The following is a 14461-nucleotide window of genomic DNA, read 5'->3' as shown; positions in this document are numbered from 1 at the left end:
AAGTACAACTTAAAGGTTTCAGAGTTTTTGTAAACAGAAGTAGGTGAAAATCTCTCCTGATATGCATGAGAGCCTGGCAACCAGCCGCCATGTCAAGTTTTGCTAACACATCTCACTGTGACGTGTATATCATGACCACAAATCCACCGGAGCTGAGCAATTTTCTACCACAAGAATCATTAAAACCACTCACTTTGCCTTCTCCTCCATTTTCTATCAACCTATCACAAATTCTTCTCATTAAAACGTAAAAAGTTTGCAGCCAGTTTCCTTCCCCTACAGTTTGCCAGGATGCAGATATTTTGTTCTCCCTGTTTGAGTCTAAATCACGAGTTGTCACAGCTCCCATCACTCGGTGAAGCTCGGTGAAGAAAAAAAAAATTAGTTTATCCTTTCTTTAGAAAAACTGACTTTGACCGTTTGTACTATTTATGCTAAAGTTTCTACTGATAATGCACACTTTTTTTTTTACTAAATGGAGTGCAGAAAGAAAGGAAAAAAAAACACTGATTTGTTATCTTTATGCGACTTGATGCATTCAGATTCTCTTTATATTGAATAGGCACATTATTATTTCAGTATTGAATTGGTGCCCTCCGAGATCGTCTTCACAATACAAACACAGCCTGCACACCCTGACAGTTTGACACTTTAATTTTCAACAAAATGTTTTACCTGAACTTCCCTGATAAAGTGAAAGAGATTGGCCTCATAAATATATTTATACTGTGTTGGAAAACACTGCATGCTTCCTCCTCCGTCCTTCAGGTTTTTGCTACAGAGTGCTATCTGCAAAATAGAGCCACAACAGTGGCAGTTTTTCTGAGTCTGTCTGCTGAATAAAACAAACACCTCACAGCCTGACTAGTTAGCTAGCCTTAACTCTCCTCTAAAGGTTCTACAGTTACACTTAATGTGTGTTCACTGTGATTCACTGTGATTCCTTGGCCCATAAATCTGATTCTGAGTCTTCTTTTCTTTTTCTAGGTTTGGAAAGGGCAAGAAGGACGAGGACAAGGTGGAGAGAAAGAGCTCAAGAAGATCGAAAGCTGAAGACATGCAAGGATATGAAGATGAAACCATCCAAATGAAGCAGGAACAGGAAAGGTAGGCGCAGATTCTGAACTAGCTAATGGCCGCCCCCTCCAAATAAAAATGATGCCGGTAGAGTTTACTCAAACAAATAGAGGTTCAAGAGAAACGTCAGGTTTTTAAGAAAATGTTCCACACATCGATTAATCGTTTGTTGATCGATAAAATTAATCAACTTGTATTGATCCCTGTTAGGGATCATGGATCAGTTTCAGTATCTGAAACTACTTGAAGAAGTCATATTGTCATATGCAGAAGAGGAAAACGCCCTGACAATCCCAAACACACCATCTTGTTTCCAGATGTATAAGATTGACATTTTGGAGTGGTCTGTAGACCATAGTCTAATAGAAATCTTTTGGGTTTACTGGAGAAAAAAATGCTGTTTCTGCATCACAAACCAAAAAACTCAGAGAAATTCTGGAATGTGGGTTGAAATACCTGTTCACAAGAACCAGGAGTTGACTCCATGAAAAACAGATGTGGAGCAGTTCTCAGAAACATTCTCTGGTTGTACAGAAATGGTTCAAACTTGCAAATGCATTGCTGTTTTTTTCCAACACTCTGAAATTGTTTTTCTTTGCTTTATGTGACTGAATAACAAAAGTACATTTTTCTTTCTGTTCCAGTGTTTCAGCTCAAATTGCTGTTATTTAAAACAAAACCTAAATTCTTGAGCTGGACAGGCGTGGACAGTTTGCCAATATTCAAGACGTGTCTTTCCATTTCAGCAGCACATTGAATGAATCAGTTATGGATTCTAGTGGCCCGTGCCAATCACAGCTCTTAGTGTCAGTCCTGTGGATTCAGTCTTATTGTTTGGTGATTAACGATTAACAAGCATCAACGACGGTTGTTGGTCTCCAAAGAACACACTGTTTCTCTTGATCCCATCCTTGCGGTTTTGTGTCTTCTGATCGTATTGTGGACGTATCGGGATGTGACCTCGCTCCTCACCAACATGTAACACTCACCAGTGAGGAAGACGCCATCGGCGGCGGGACGAATGAAAAGGCAGCTTGCCGCCTCCGTTGTTCTCCACCAGCCAAATGAACTCAGTAATCAAACTGCCATTGGTAATGACGGCTAATTGAATAGAAACAATGGCGCTTGATAGCGTGCCCTCTTACAGCGACGGGAGAAAAGGGATGGATGGTTGTTGAGAACGTAATGCACAGACACACACCCACTCACACACACATGCAGAGGGAGAGAGAGCCTGAACTGTCACAAAGCCCGTCTTCCCTGCTGAATGGAACATCTGGAGGTTTTACTCAAATAACTGCACCACGTCGCTTCGTGGTATTGAACTGTGATTTGCAGTGAAGGTCCGATCCATTCAGACCATAAACCTCTCTGGCTGTGGGCCTGGCCTGTTTCTTTCAGTGAGCTTTGGAAACCAGCAGGCCTGTTTTTTCCCCATCCAGACCCATCTCCTTTTGAACGGCTCCCAAACAGCAAGAATCGATACAAAAACACAGTGGGCATGAGATAATGTTCGGCGCCATGGACAAGCATTCATGCCTATTGAACCTATTTTTTATTTCTTTTTGACATTCTGTTAACCTCAAACCCTTATTGGGATTAAATGTGACGGAACAGCACAAAGCAGCTCATGATTGTGAAGTGGGAGGAAAATGGCGGTTTTTACAGCTAAAGTCTGCATTTATTTTCACCTCTCACCATCCACTCCTTTAGAAGTAACATATCTGGTAAATGCAGTCCTCCCCTTCTTAAAATGTAAATTCACAGTACAAACCTACCAGGGCAGTGCTGTCCACTTAAACTGAAAGGCCTAATGGAATAAACATAAATCATAGAAGAAGCCAAGAGGCTCATAGCAATGTCGAGGTAGCAGCAGAGATCCACTACGAATTCTGCTGAGAAAACATCCTCAGTCGAGCACATTTAATGGAAACGAAGGACTAGAAAGCCGTAGTTGGGAAAAAAAAACATCATAACAGCTTTTATTTGCAATTTGCTTCAAGTTATCTAGGGATCATGATGAAGATGTGGAAGAAAGTTATCTATCCAGACAAGGAGATAAAAAAAGTTCTTGGCTTACTGCTACATTTAGTAGGAAGCAGACCTTACACTATTTCCTGAACACACCACCCCCACTATGAAGCATGGTGGTGGCTGCATATAGAGCTCATTTTATTCAGCAGGAACTGAGGATTTGGGCAAAGCTGAAGGAGCTAAACACAGGGCATCCTGGAAGATTTGCTAAAGCAGGGCTGTCCAAAGTGAGACATGTGGGCAAAATGCGTCATGAAGAATACTTTGCTGCAGCATATGATTTTTTATCAATAATGGTAAAATGTGGGCCTCCAGTAAAATTACTTGGTTTAGGTTTTCCCAGATGAGAATGTTAAATAAATACTCCTAAAATTAAAGTAAAGGGAGACTTTGGTTGAATTTGACAACAAATAAAACTAAATAGTCCGAAGGAGACCTTAGTACATCCACTAAACATAACTATGTGCAGCTGTTGTTTTCAATGGAATGATGAGGTAACAATCATTCTAGTAGATTATACACCCAAAATAAATTTTTAGACAAAGAAAATGCACAAAAAACTCTTTGCTATTGTTCAGCAGATCTGAATGTAAAAATGTGGACAAAATGGAATCAAAATGTGTAAAAAAAACTTAAAAATATATATAATTTTGGTGAACTTTTTGACTAAAAGTTATGAACCTGCTGCGTAAAAGCTACTAGACTGTGGCGGATGTTCACCTTCAGCAGGACAACGACAACAAACATTCAGCCAGAGCAAAGATGAAGTGCTTCAGATGAACGGTCATCTGTGTGGTGAAAGTCTGGACCAGCACTAGAGGATAAGAGGCAAGCCTTGGAGGTTTATGTTCACACACACTCTAACTAATCTGACCTTTAAACTATTTCGTAAAGAAAAATGTCCAACAATTTCAGTTTCTAGATGTACAAAACTGGTATAAAAACACACCGACATAATCCATGTTAAGTTAGTAAAACCACATATTAACTCAGATATACTAAATTCAAATGTGTTTCTTCTATTTATCCTCCACTTTAAGTTGGTTTATCCCATAAAATTCCAATAATGTACACTGAAGTTTGTTTCTATGATGTGACAAAATGTTCAAAAGTAATGAATCCTTTTCAAAGCATTGAATAAACACTGTACCTGTTATATTCTTCACTTTTTTTATCACTTCTGTCACACATTACTGCTGATTTGTCTTGAACAGATTCTCACTCCGTCTCATGTCCGTTCTGCATCTCTGAACTCTTCCCATGTTTCTTCTGCAAAGGCTGACCCCCTGCTAATGGAAAGGAAATCCTATGGGAAATGGTGGTTTTTAATAATAGACCAACGTGCCATAAAGCCGACATCCAAAGCATTAAGGTTCGGCACCGTGACGGCTCAGACGTCCATTACCGCTTGCGTTCTTTGGTGACATCGCTGTTTCGCTCTTCTGCTGCGATAAATTTCAGTCGTAGTTGTCCACAAAAGTCATCTGAGCTGATTGAGCATTCTTTTTTTTTTTTCCTGAAATGGAGACCGGACATTTCTGAGTGCCTTTAAGAAATGATTGAGCTCATCAATTCAGGCTTATGACGACGCTGCGTCGGAGCACTACCCACAGCTGTGAACCCAAAGTGTCTGCTCAGCCGACATTAGTGATCATTAATCCGAGCAGACAGTTCTGACAAGTGCTTTAAGTGATTAAAAATAGCAGCCAGTGAAGAGGTGAAGCAGATTACTTTATAAAAGGTTTGCTATAATAAGGAAGCGATGATCTTATATTTAAAACTTTGACCCTTCTATGATTCTTGTAATTGATGGTTTGGCCTGCGAGGCTCACAGACACAATCAATTTATTTTAGGTTAGGTGTGATCCAAATTAATATCCTTTCAGTGTCTTCTGAGCTCTAAGTGATGGAGATGAGAGTACATAAAACGTTGACATCGCTACTGGAGCTAAGCTGTGTTGCATCACTGCCACAGTGAGTGGTTCCCTGCAGAATTTTAGTCAAATTTGGCAGTTTTTTTTACAAAGATGCTGTGCTTCGTCATTTCATGTCTCATTAAAAAGCATCCTAACCTGCATCAGGATGGGTAGAGCACTAGACTGTACAAACAACTCAATTTAGGTTGGTAGGACAGGGGTAGGTTGGTTAAGCACAATAGGGGCAGGTTGTAATGTCTAACATTTATTCTAATAAAGAGTAAAAGTTGATTATCCAACAATCCATTTTTGCTCAGTTTTTATAGGGTTACGTGAGTGTTGGTGCTAGTACCCATCAGTCGTTGGTCACAAGGGCATAACCCTGAGACACAAAAGATAAACGGCCAAAACAAACCCAAACAGAAAAGGTGTTTATGCTGTGGGAGGAAGCCGGAATACCCAGAGAGAAACAGAGAGAAACACAAATACAGCAAGAACCTGCCAACAACTGGGAGCCAAAATGGCAACATCTGTTCTGTTTCCAGCTGGTGCGGTTCGCGTCCACACGACACTGTGGTAAACTGTGTTTACACCCTCGCCTGTGGTGGCGCTGCACCAAGAACTACCAAAAAAAAAACAAAAAACGAGGACCTCAGGAGACGACAGAGCGCAACTTCACGAAATGTTAACAGAAATTGAGTGAGAATATAGCAACTGTAAAATTTTTCTCTGGTCTTTTGTCAAAAGATCACAAGCTATTTCTCCTGCTAATGTGAGACGTGTGTTTGTTTTGGTTGCATTTACCCAGAATGCCTTGCGCTGTAGTTCATTTCTTGCTTTTGGGATGGTCTCTGGCATGCTTTCGGTAAATACAACCAAAACAAATTGTGGAGTACTTATACAGCAACCCAGAACAGGAACATTTAGTTTATATACTTCCCAGAACAGGAATTAAAACAAACCTGGAATCGAGAGAAACTCATGTTAGTTTATGTAGAGAGGCTACTCATTACGTTGGATCAACATCTAGCATTTAAACTTTTTAATATCAGAACAAGACCAGGAGAAAATCCTGTTATATTACAAATCTAGAACAAACTTATAAAGTACCATCTACCATCTACTTTATAGAATCAAACATGGAGAACCAATATTTAGTTCTATACCTCAATAATCTTATCATAGAGAACCAACATCTAATTTTATCAGGTCAAGGATCCAGAGAAACCCCTACTAGTTTATAAACTATGGACCTCTTATTCTTATTCTTATTCTTATTAAACACGGGGAACCAATACGTTGTTCTGTACTTTTACCTTTTTGTCTTTCTTTTGGTTGGTTGCTTTGTTTGTATTTCCTTCTAATTCATGTAAAGCACTTTGAATTGCCTTGTTGCTGAAAATGTGCTATATAAATAAAATGACCTTACCTTTTGTATTTGAACTGCACAAGAGTTCACTTCAACCGAACCGAGACCTAGGTTTTTTAGGTGGACCAGAGTTTTATCAGACATTCCAAACGAGCTGGACTTGCTACGCAAACAAACTGGAGTTTGATTAAAGCAGACTAAAACATGGCTGGTGTGAACCCTTTGGGGTGTAGCTTATCTCGGCAGAGCAAGCCAGTTTTCTGCTTCTCTTTAGTCTGCGGACAGCACCCATAACACTTTTATCCGACTGGCTCATGTTGGGAGGCCAATGGATTCAACAAGTTCCGTGATTGCATCCGTAGCGACAGCCCGACTTATTCATCCAGTAACATCAGGGTGAAGAGAAAGGATGAAAGACACACAAGCGGCGTAGCGTTGGTCGGGCTTCTATCAGTCTCTGGCTTATCTCTGCACATTGCAGTCCTGAAATTTAATTTTTCTGTCCAAAGTGATTGGACAAAAAAAAAAAAAAAAAAGAAAGAAATGTGACATTGTTCCGTCTCCATTTTCTGCCTGGGCTGAGCACCATTTTCTCTTTCTCTGAAGCGGCTGATTATGATGTCCATTCTCTGTTATCTGCTTGGGTCTGCTTGGCTTCTAATCAGCGACCAGCAGTCCTCTGCCACTCCTTTTGTTACCCCTGCCTGGACTACAGCAGAGCTCATCATTGTTTTTCTTTTTTTTTTTTTATTCCAAGAAAGAGACTTCCTCTTGTTTCTTAATAGACTTCAAGCTGATTCCAGGCAAACACAACCTGACCCCTTTTTCTGAACTAGTCAGCACAATTTGCTTTTAAGAAAAAAGGACAAGAAAACAAAACAAACCTCGATTAGGGATGAGAATTTGCTTTTCTAATTACCAAAAGAATGAAAAAGCAATCTGCCTCGGGGAACTCTTTTTTTTTTTTTTTTTTTTTTTTTTACTCTTTTTGCGACCGGTGATACTGTTCCACTTTGTCAAACTATCTCATTATTTTCGAATGTGGCATCTGCATCTCATTTGCGGCGCGAGTTCAGAGAAAGGTCTAACCGACTGATTGAGAAGAGCGACGAGATTTGTAATTATATTGATACCTACAGGAAGTTAATATGATTATTAACACTAGAAAACAGAACAATTATCTCCGTGATTGCGTTACCAGCCCAGTTTCGACGCCGAGATGGGCCGCTCGAGGTTTGTGATTCTGCACAGGTGGCTGCGTGTGGAGCCATTTGCCATCCTCTGATGAGATTCAGTCATTCTGCCCTCCACCTGCACTTTGGAATACCGCGAGCATGTTATGATGAAGGCGTACTGCAAATAAAAATCTATTTCACAAATCTCAATTTAAGAGTACAAGAGCAAATACATTCCGCTTCATCTGCCGAAACAATCCACGCCGAAGAGGCATGCCTTCAAACTGCTAAGTGTGCTGACTTGAGAATGAATAAGAAATAAAGGCGACATTCTCTTTTCACTCTTGTGTCGCTTAGCGTGGATGAAACACTGACAGAAATATGGCGATGGAACCCGCTAGCTTCGCTACATCAAAACATTGCTTCTTGTTTGCTCAGAATTGGCATGTAATTAAGGCAGAGAGACCTTAAAAAAAAGATTTAAGGTCTGTTTCTGCAGCACAGCGCCAGTAAGAAGCTTTCATAAACAGGCATTAATAGGCATTAATATTAGTAGGTATTATGTAAGCTTGACTTTATTGAGCTTTACATCAAATTATAATGGTATTTTCTCATCAAAAACATAGTCTTGATTCTTTTGTGAATTTTTGAGAAATCTTTTAATTTCCATGGTAAAATATTGTTAAACAGTTAATATAGGACAGATGTTATAATGGCTTCCCTACAGGGGAGTTTCAGAAAGAGCAGGAGTTTCTTAAAGCATTAGAGGCCCAATTTCAAACCGTGAAATCACAAAGTCAAATGTCTTATGAGTCATATTTCATACATACAGCATTTTTTTTTTACAACTGATGTTAACATAGTTATATGATTGTGCTCTAAAATGGCACTATGTGCCTGGAAAATACATGATGGTGCCCCTTTAGTATCATTTTTGTGGCTTTTAATCAGATCTTTTACCATTCTTTATTAAGGGTAGACAAGAAACAATAAATTTTAAGTCCATCCATGCTCAAGTTTGGATTTTCTTTTGTGGGTTTTCTATCATCCAGACATGGTCAGATGTACTATGGGCTCCCATTAATATTTAGGTATCTATTTCTTGGAGAGTATATATTCTTGATGCTTTTTATTGGCAGTAATACTCCACCTGCATTACTCTTATTGTCTATTTGACTAATCTTAAATTCAGAAAATATAGTTTTAATAAGTTGGTTGGTTTCTTGTCATGGACGCGGCTTTTAATCGTAGTCCAGGAGTTTTACGTCCAGTTGAGGTCAAGGCTTTAGTGTAACTTTATGTTTAATGTCTTTCCTACATGGTGAGTGTTTGGGGTTTATTTCTTGCTTAATTTAACATCTAGTTAAATCTAAGGTTAAGCAATATGACCCCCAACTTCAGCTCCTTTAATCATCAATTCCAGCTGGTGTGAGCATTTATGAAATTTGTTGAAGTTGCTTTTTGCCTGTTTGTGCTCAAATGCATCTTGAAAGGACAAAATGAACAAGGCATTTCTTTCCTTTGTGAGTGTGTGTCGACGTCTCACCAACACTCTAATAGCTTGACGTGGTCCTTCACACTAGTCACGTTGTAAATGATTTTTGTAGTTGATATGGACATGTTGGAAAAAGCGAAGCAGGGTGTCATCTGCTTGTCATAATCTTCTTGACGAAATGTTTAGTCAGAAAATTAGAGGCTGAACTTGAACTGCCCTGGTTGCCTTAGCATTAGACTGTCTAGACGGTGTATTTACCAAGAGGAAATGCCATTCCAATACAAAGTTATGAAAGCTTAAAACTTAATGCAATTTTTCCTCTTGTTCAAAGTCCAAACACTTGAAATGCTGGAGCTGAACTAGAAACTTACTCTCTCTTTTTTTTCAACAATTTGATGAAATAACCCAAAGCAAGCCTGCAGTTTGATACTTTACTGTCCCATTATCTCCCTTGCAGGGTTAGTTTTGAAACTACATTGCTTTCTTTGCTAAATGTGGATTGTGGTTAGAGGAGGAGAAAGAAGACAGGGAGGTAATTGGGATTGTACCGTAATAATGTGTTTGGTGTGGGCCAGACTTACCTGGGTGTTAACATACTGGGCCATTAATTGGCTAATGGAGTATATGTGGTGGAGAACAGGGGTGGTGTCTGAGGAGAAAGTGGGGGGAGGGGAGGAGTTGGCGGTGAAGCTGTTACAGGTTGCTGAAGTAAAACGCTGTTAGCAGGCGTGTTGAGGTTTGAGGCTAATGAGCGGAAAAGTGGTCCATGCATTCCGGCACTCTTGTTCTGCTTTTAGAACAACTTTATTGTTCGATGTCTTTTTTTTTTCTTTCTTTTCTTTTTCAAAGCATTTTGGTAAGTATTTGGAAATACGGTAGCGTAGAACAAGATTGCAATGTTTGCTTTTCAAAAAGTACAACTTGGTTGTCAATTCTACAAAAAAAAAATTGTGCATAATTTTAATTATAGATAAATATCAGTCTTAGAACACTGTTGCATACATCCATATGTTCTAATATTATTTCTATTGCATGTCCATTTAAACCAAGCTATTACACATTTTTTTAGGACATGTTAAAATATTAGCTGCCACAGTTTGAAGACACCATTTAACCGTTATAACCTACACTTGTAGCATTTTTTAAGTGCTACACAAATGCCACAATACGGACCCAATTATAACATTATATAATCTTGTGCTACACTATTCAGACACCCTACACCAATGAATATTCCTTTACCTCAGCATGCTAAATGCTTGGAGTGGCTGCAACAGAACGGCAGTCTGATCTACTCTCTCAATAATTCGGTTAGTAATTGTTTGAGCACTTGGTGGCGTTCACAAGACACTACAGACAGTACAGTACAGATTATTGAACTGTTACTGCCAGATAATCAGGGAATTAGTAAGTATTAAAAAACAAAACAAATGAGACATAGCAAAAGTAAATTATTCTTTAACAAACCATATATTTTTCAACTCAATTACGTGCAACATTTCTGTGGACAATAAAGGTTTATCTTATCTTAACATAAAGTTAATTTGTAGTTTGACTTAGGTAAAAATGAACTTGGCACAAACACCTTTCTGCCTGCTGAATAGTGATGTCTGAGGTATGCCACTCAGTCACCCAGTTATCCTCTTTTATTACTCTCCATTATTCCAGTGAAATATTTCCCTTCAAACATGCAGGAAAAAATACTGAATGTTTAAATGATTTAACACAAACTGGATCCAAATAAAACAATGACATTTGACGGCCACATGACTTACAGTTTTGCTAGTTTTGCAAAGTCTGTTAATTGACTTTTTTCATGTCAGACTCCAGCCTGGAAAGGACGTTTCATCTCTAGCTTAAAGCCATTATTCCAACCCTAAGGTCACTAAGACTGTTTTTCATGGATCTGATTAGTCCATAAAACACCAGAGGCTCTTTAAATCCCAGGGGAGTGACGTGAACCTGCAGTAACATCATTCCCAACAGAGACCTGACATCATTGTACAGGTGGAAAACCTTGTGCAAAGTTTGGGTTTTTATGTCATATCTTGCCCTTTTTTTCCCAAATAAAGAAAAGCAAAATTAAAGCACCCCAGTTTTAACTATCTAAATTGATACTTTTTTATTCCACATCACCTTCTCAAATATTCAAAAGAAAGAACAGAACGGCTCAGCTCGTCGCTAAAGATGACAGCACATCTTGGAGCGTTGCATCAGCCTTCCAAATCTCATTCTCCAGATAATACCAAGAAAATAGGATTCCGGGCGGTTAGGAGTAAACACGGCCGCCTATGGACAGGATGTGGGAATTGGGTTAATCTGGCACTGAAAAATGGTGATTGTTTGAAATGTGATTACCGTTATTAAAACACACAGACCTGGGAGAGCCAGTCCTGCAGGGGGAATTGTGCTGTGCTCCAAACCTGCCAATCATCTTCGAAGAGCAGCTAGGGGGGGAGGTCAGAGGTCACCTGTGACCTGAGGTAACGGGGAAGTTTTAGCAGTAGGAGGCTGCCTGTGCGTGCATGAGTGTGTTCCCCATTGTAGTGCGTCCAACATCTGGAACCAGTGAACGGTTTGGTGGCTGCTGTTGCCAGGGTCACCACAGTGGAAGTTTAGATGCCCCCTGTAGCCCCCTTTTGGCTGTCCTCGGCGTTCCTCACTCTGTATCTCTCTCTCTCTCCCCTCCACTGTCCTCTCTGACTCCTCCCGCGGTGCCAGATCTGCTCGCACACATGCAGCGTGAGTCTAGTTAGCTGCAGACAGATGGGCGTTCGCATGGAACCGTTCTGTGCGACGGGAAAGGTCTGTGAAAGGCTGTGTTGTGTGGCAGGGTTCCCAGGGGTGGAACAACATGGAAGGGGGCATGAAGAGAAGAACATGAGATTTCCTTCCCACCTTCTCTTTACCAGTATTTCTGGTCTAGTTTCTAGTGCAAATATCTTAGAACACTTGAAATAAAACAAAACTAAATTGCAAGTAACTTTTCAGCTTGTTTTAGGTCAATAATTCCCTAATACTGATTTAAAAAGTATTTATTCCATTGGTAGATTATTTCACTTATAATAAGGCATTTTTCTAATGTTATGTGAAATAATCACATAACATAGAACAAGTACTTTTTCATGTAAATAAAGGAATTATTGACTTAAAATAAGCTCCTATATCTTGCTGAAAAGTTAGTTTTGTCTTATTTTAAGTGTACTGAGATATTTGCACTAGAAACTAGACCAGAAATACTGAGTAAGATTCTGTGTTTTTGCAGTGTTTACATTTTGAGACTGGCACTTCTTTTCACATACTTCATTGCAAAAGAGTCAGTGTTGTGGCAAAGACACTTTGGGGTGCAGGTGCTCAAGTGTTAATAAAGGGGCACCTTGTGCTCCACATACAACCGCCGTCTGCTTTATTGGTGTGAGATTTATTACATCCCATCATGTACATTTTAAATCAAGAGCCAATTGTAGTCTGATGCAGATGTTTAGTGATGTTCAACAGAAGAGAATCAATCAGTCACGTTTTTGTACATTTCAGCAACAATGTAGTTCAGAACTCTTTACATCAGTGTTTCTCAACCTTTTTTGGGCCAGCGCCCCCCAAGCCTTTATCCAGGTCCCTCACCGCCCCCCCACCAAAGAATTTGTAGGCTACTTTGGTCTGACCTTCATTTTATCATTAATATTGCTATCACTATTGTAGATGTTTTGATTTTTATGCTTGTTTCTGTATTTATCATCAAAAATAATTTCCCAGAGATCAAAAAAGTCATGGGAATATAAATTATTTTCACAGGCGTCTATGAAAAATGCAATGAACATTCAAGTTAAAATTGGTAACAGCAGCCAATCAGAGTAGAAAAAATATTCTTATTTTTTGCCATTTTCTAGTTGTTAAATCTTGCACAAAATGACCAGATAAAAAATGTTCAAAATGCCAGTTTAAACTTTGAACTATTTGCAAAACGACTGAGCTCTGCAACATTAAAACATGGATAGAACTGTAACTACATTAATCATAGCTCTTCTTCTCTTCAGTGTTTCTGTGGGTTTCTGGTGGTGCAGCTCTGTGCTGCCTTCAGGAGAATGGGACATCAGAGTATCATCCATAAAACTTCACCCACATGGCATTTATTGTGCAAACCAGAGCTTTCAGGGGAAAAACAAAAGTTCCAGGTCCTTTAATGCCATACAAATATGAGACAGAAACATGGATTATATCTTTATATAGACCTGTCTATTGATTTATAGATTAATAGTTTTATAGATTAATAGTTTTACTGGACAGAAATTACAAAGAACAAATTTGGTTCTTAATCAAATCCTAATGAGTCAAATTGAAAGTGTCATGGAGTCATCAGCCTCATGACATTGACACTGACATAAAAAATAGTATTGAAGAAATAAATATATCAAATCTAATTAAAAACATAAATAAGTGATCAGTTCTTTACTGTTATGGTCTGTAAGATATATTTATTCTCAGTTGTGGTCTCAACAAACCCATGGCACTTCAACAATTATTTTACCTTTTATCTTGAAATAGTGTCCGTTTATTCTTGCCATTCTGTCCTCTGTATTAGTTATTGCTCGAAATAATTAATACAAGTTTATTCCTCTGTATTTACTTTAGTTTCTTAGTTTATTCTTGCATTTTGTTCTTCATTCATTTCCATTTAGTTTCCTTTGATTAGTATTATTATCTCTTGGTTTATTGCTATGTCCACTTTAGTTTCTTTCCTGTTGCTAGACTTATTTTATCATTTATTGATGCTCACCATCAGTAATCTTCACTCATCACCTAATCCCATTTTCACTGTTCAGCGTCGGATTCTCTGTTTTTATGCCATAATTCACATCTAGTTCATCGCTCCGTTTTACGTTCCCCTTCTGAATTTTCAGTTTTGCGCAATGTGCGCGTCTTTTTTTTTTTTAAGCCCCTAAGGTGCAGGGCAGTCGGAAAGCGTATAGATAGGGAAAAGGCAGACTGACATCAACCTTTTAAAACAACGGAAACAATTTTTGCATTCTGATTATTGAAATTTAAAAGTGCTGTGTTGTTCTATCACACCCGTTTCATACCGGACCACTTACAGCACCGGTGTTAACGCTATAAAATGAACGCTCTCTATCGTGGTATCACCCATGGAGGGATTTCTTTATTTAACCTTCCTCTGGTGTTAGCTTTCTCCTGCCATCTGTAGTGTTAGCGGGTCATTTTGGACCCGTGTATTAAATCAGCCATAAAATGCCCTAAAAACAATCTTTTATCATCCAATGTTTTTCTTAACTCTTGTTTAGCTGGTTGGGCTCCCTTATCCATGAAAAGATTGGTTTTAATATTTTTTTGTGGCCCCCTGGGCCTTTGTTTTAACAAAATACCCCTCGTTTTCAATGTC

General features: G+C 38.9%; 1 protein-coding gene across 2 annotated transcripts in view; it reads left to right on the top strand.

The window, feature by feature from the left end:
* Positions 1–14461, top strand: part of LOC103482325 (partitioning defective 3 homolog) — a 388210-nt gene that overhangs the window by 274835 nt on the left and 98914 nt on the right. For both annotated transcript variants that reach the window (XM_081602034.1, XM_008438421.3), the window contains one exon: positions 988–1107. In XM_081602034.1, coding sequence (XP_081458160.1) covers positions 988–1107 — 120 coding nt within the window. The remainder of the gene's footprint in view (positions 1–987; positions 1108–14461) is intronic.

Source organism: Poecilia reticulata, chromosome 20, assembly GCF_904066995.2.
Source record: "Poecilia reticulata chromosome 20, P_reticulata-male-v2, whole genome shotgun sequence".
Taxonomy (NCBI): Eukaryota; Metazoa; Chordata; class Actinopteri; order Cyprinodontiformes; family Poeciliidae; genus Poecilia; species Poecilia reticulata.
The sequence above is the reverse complement of the archived record's forward strand: the minus strand, read 5'-3'. Positions and strand labels throughout refer to the sequence as shown.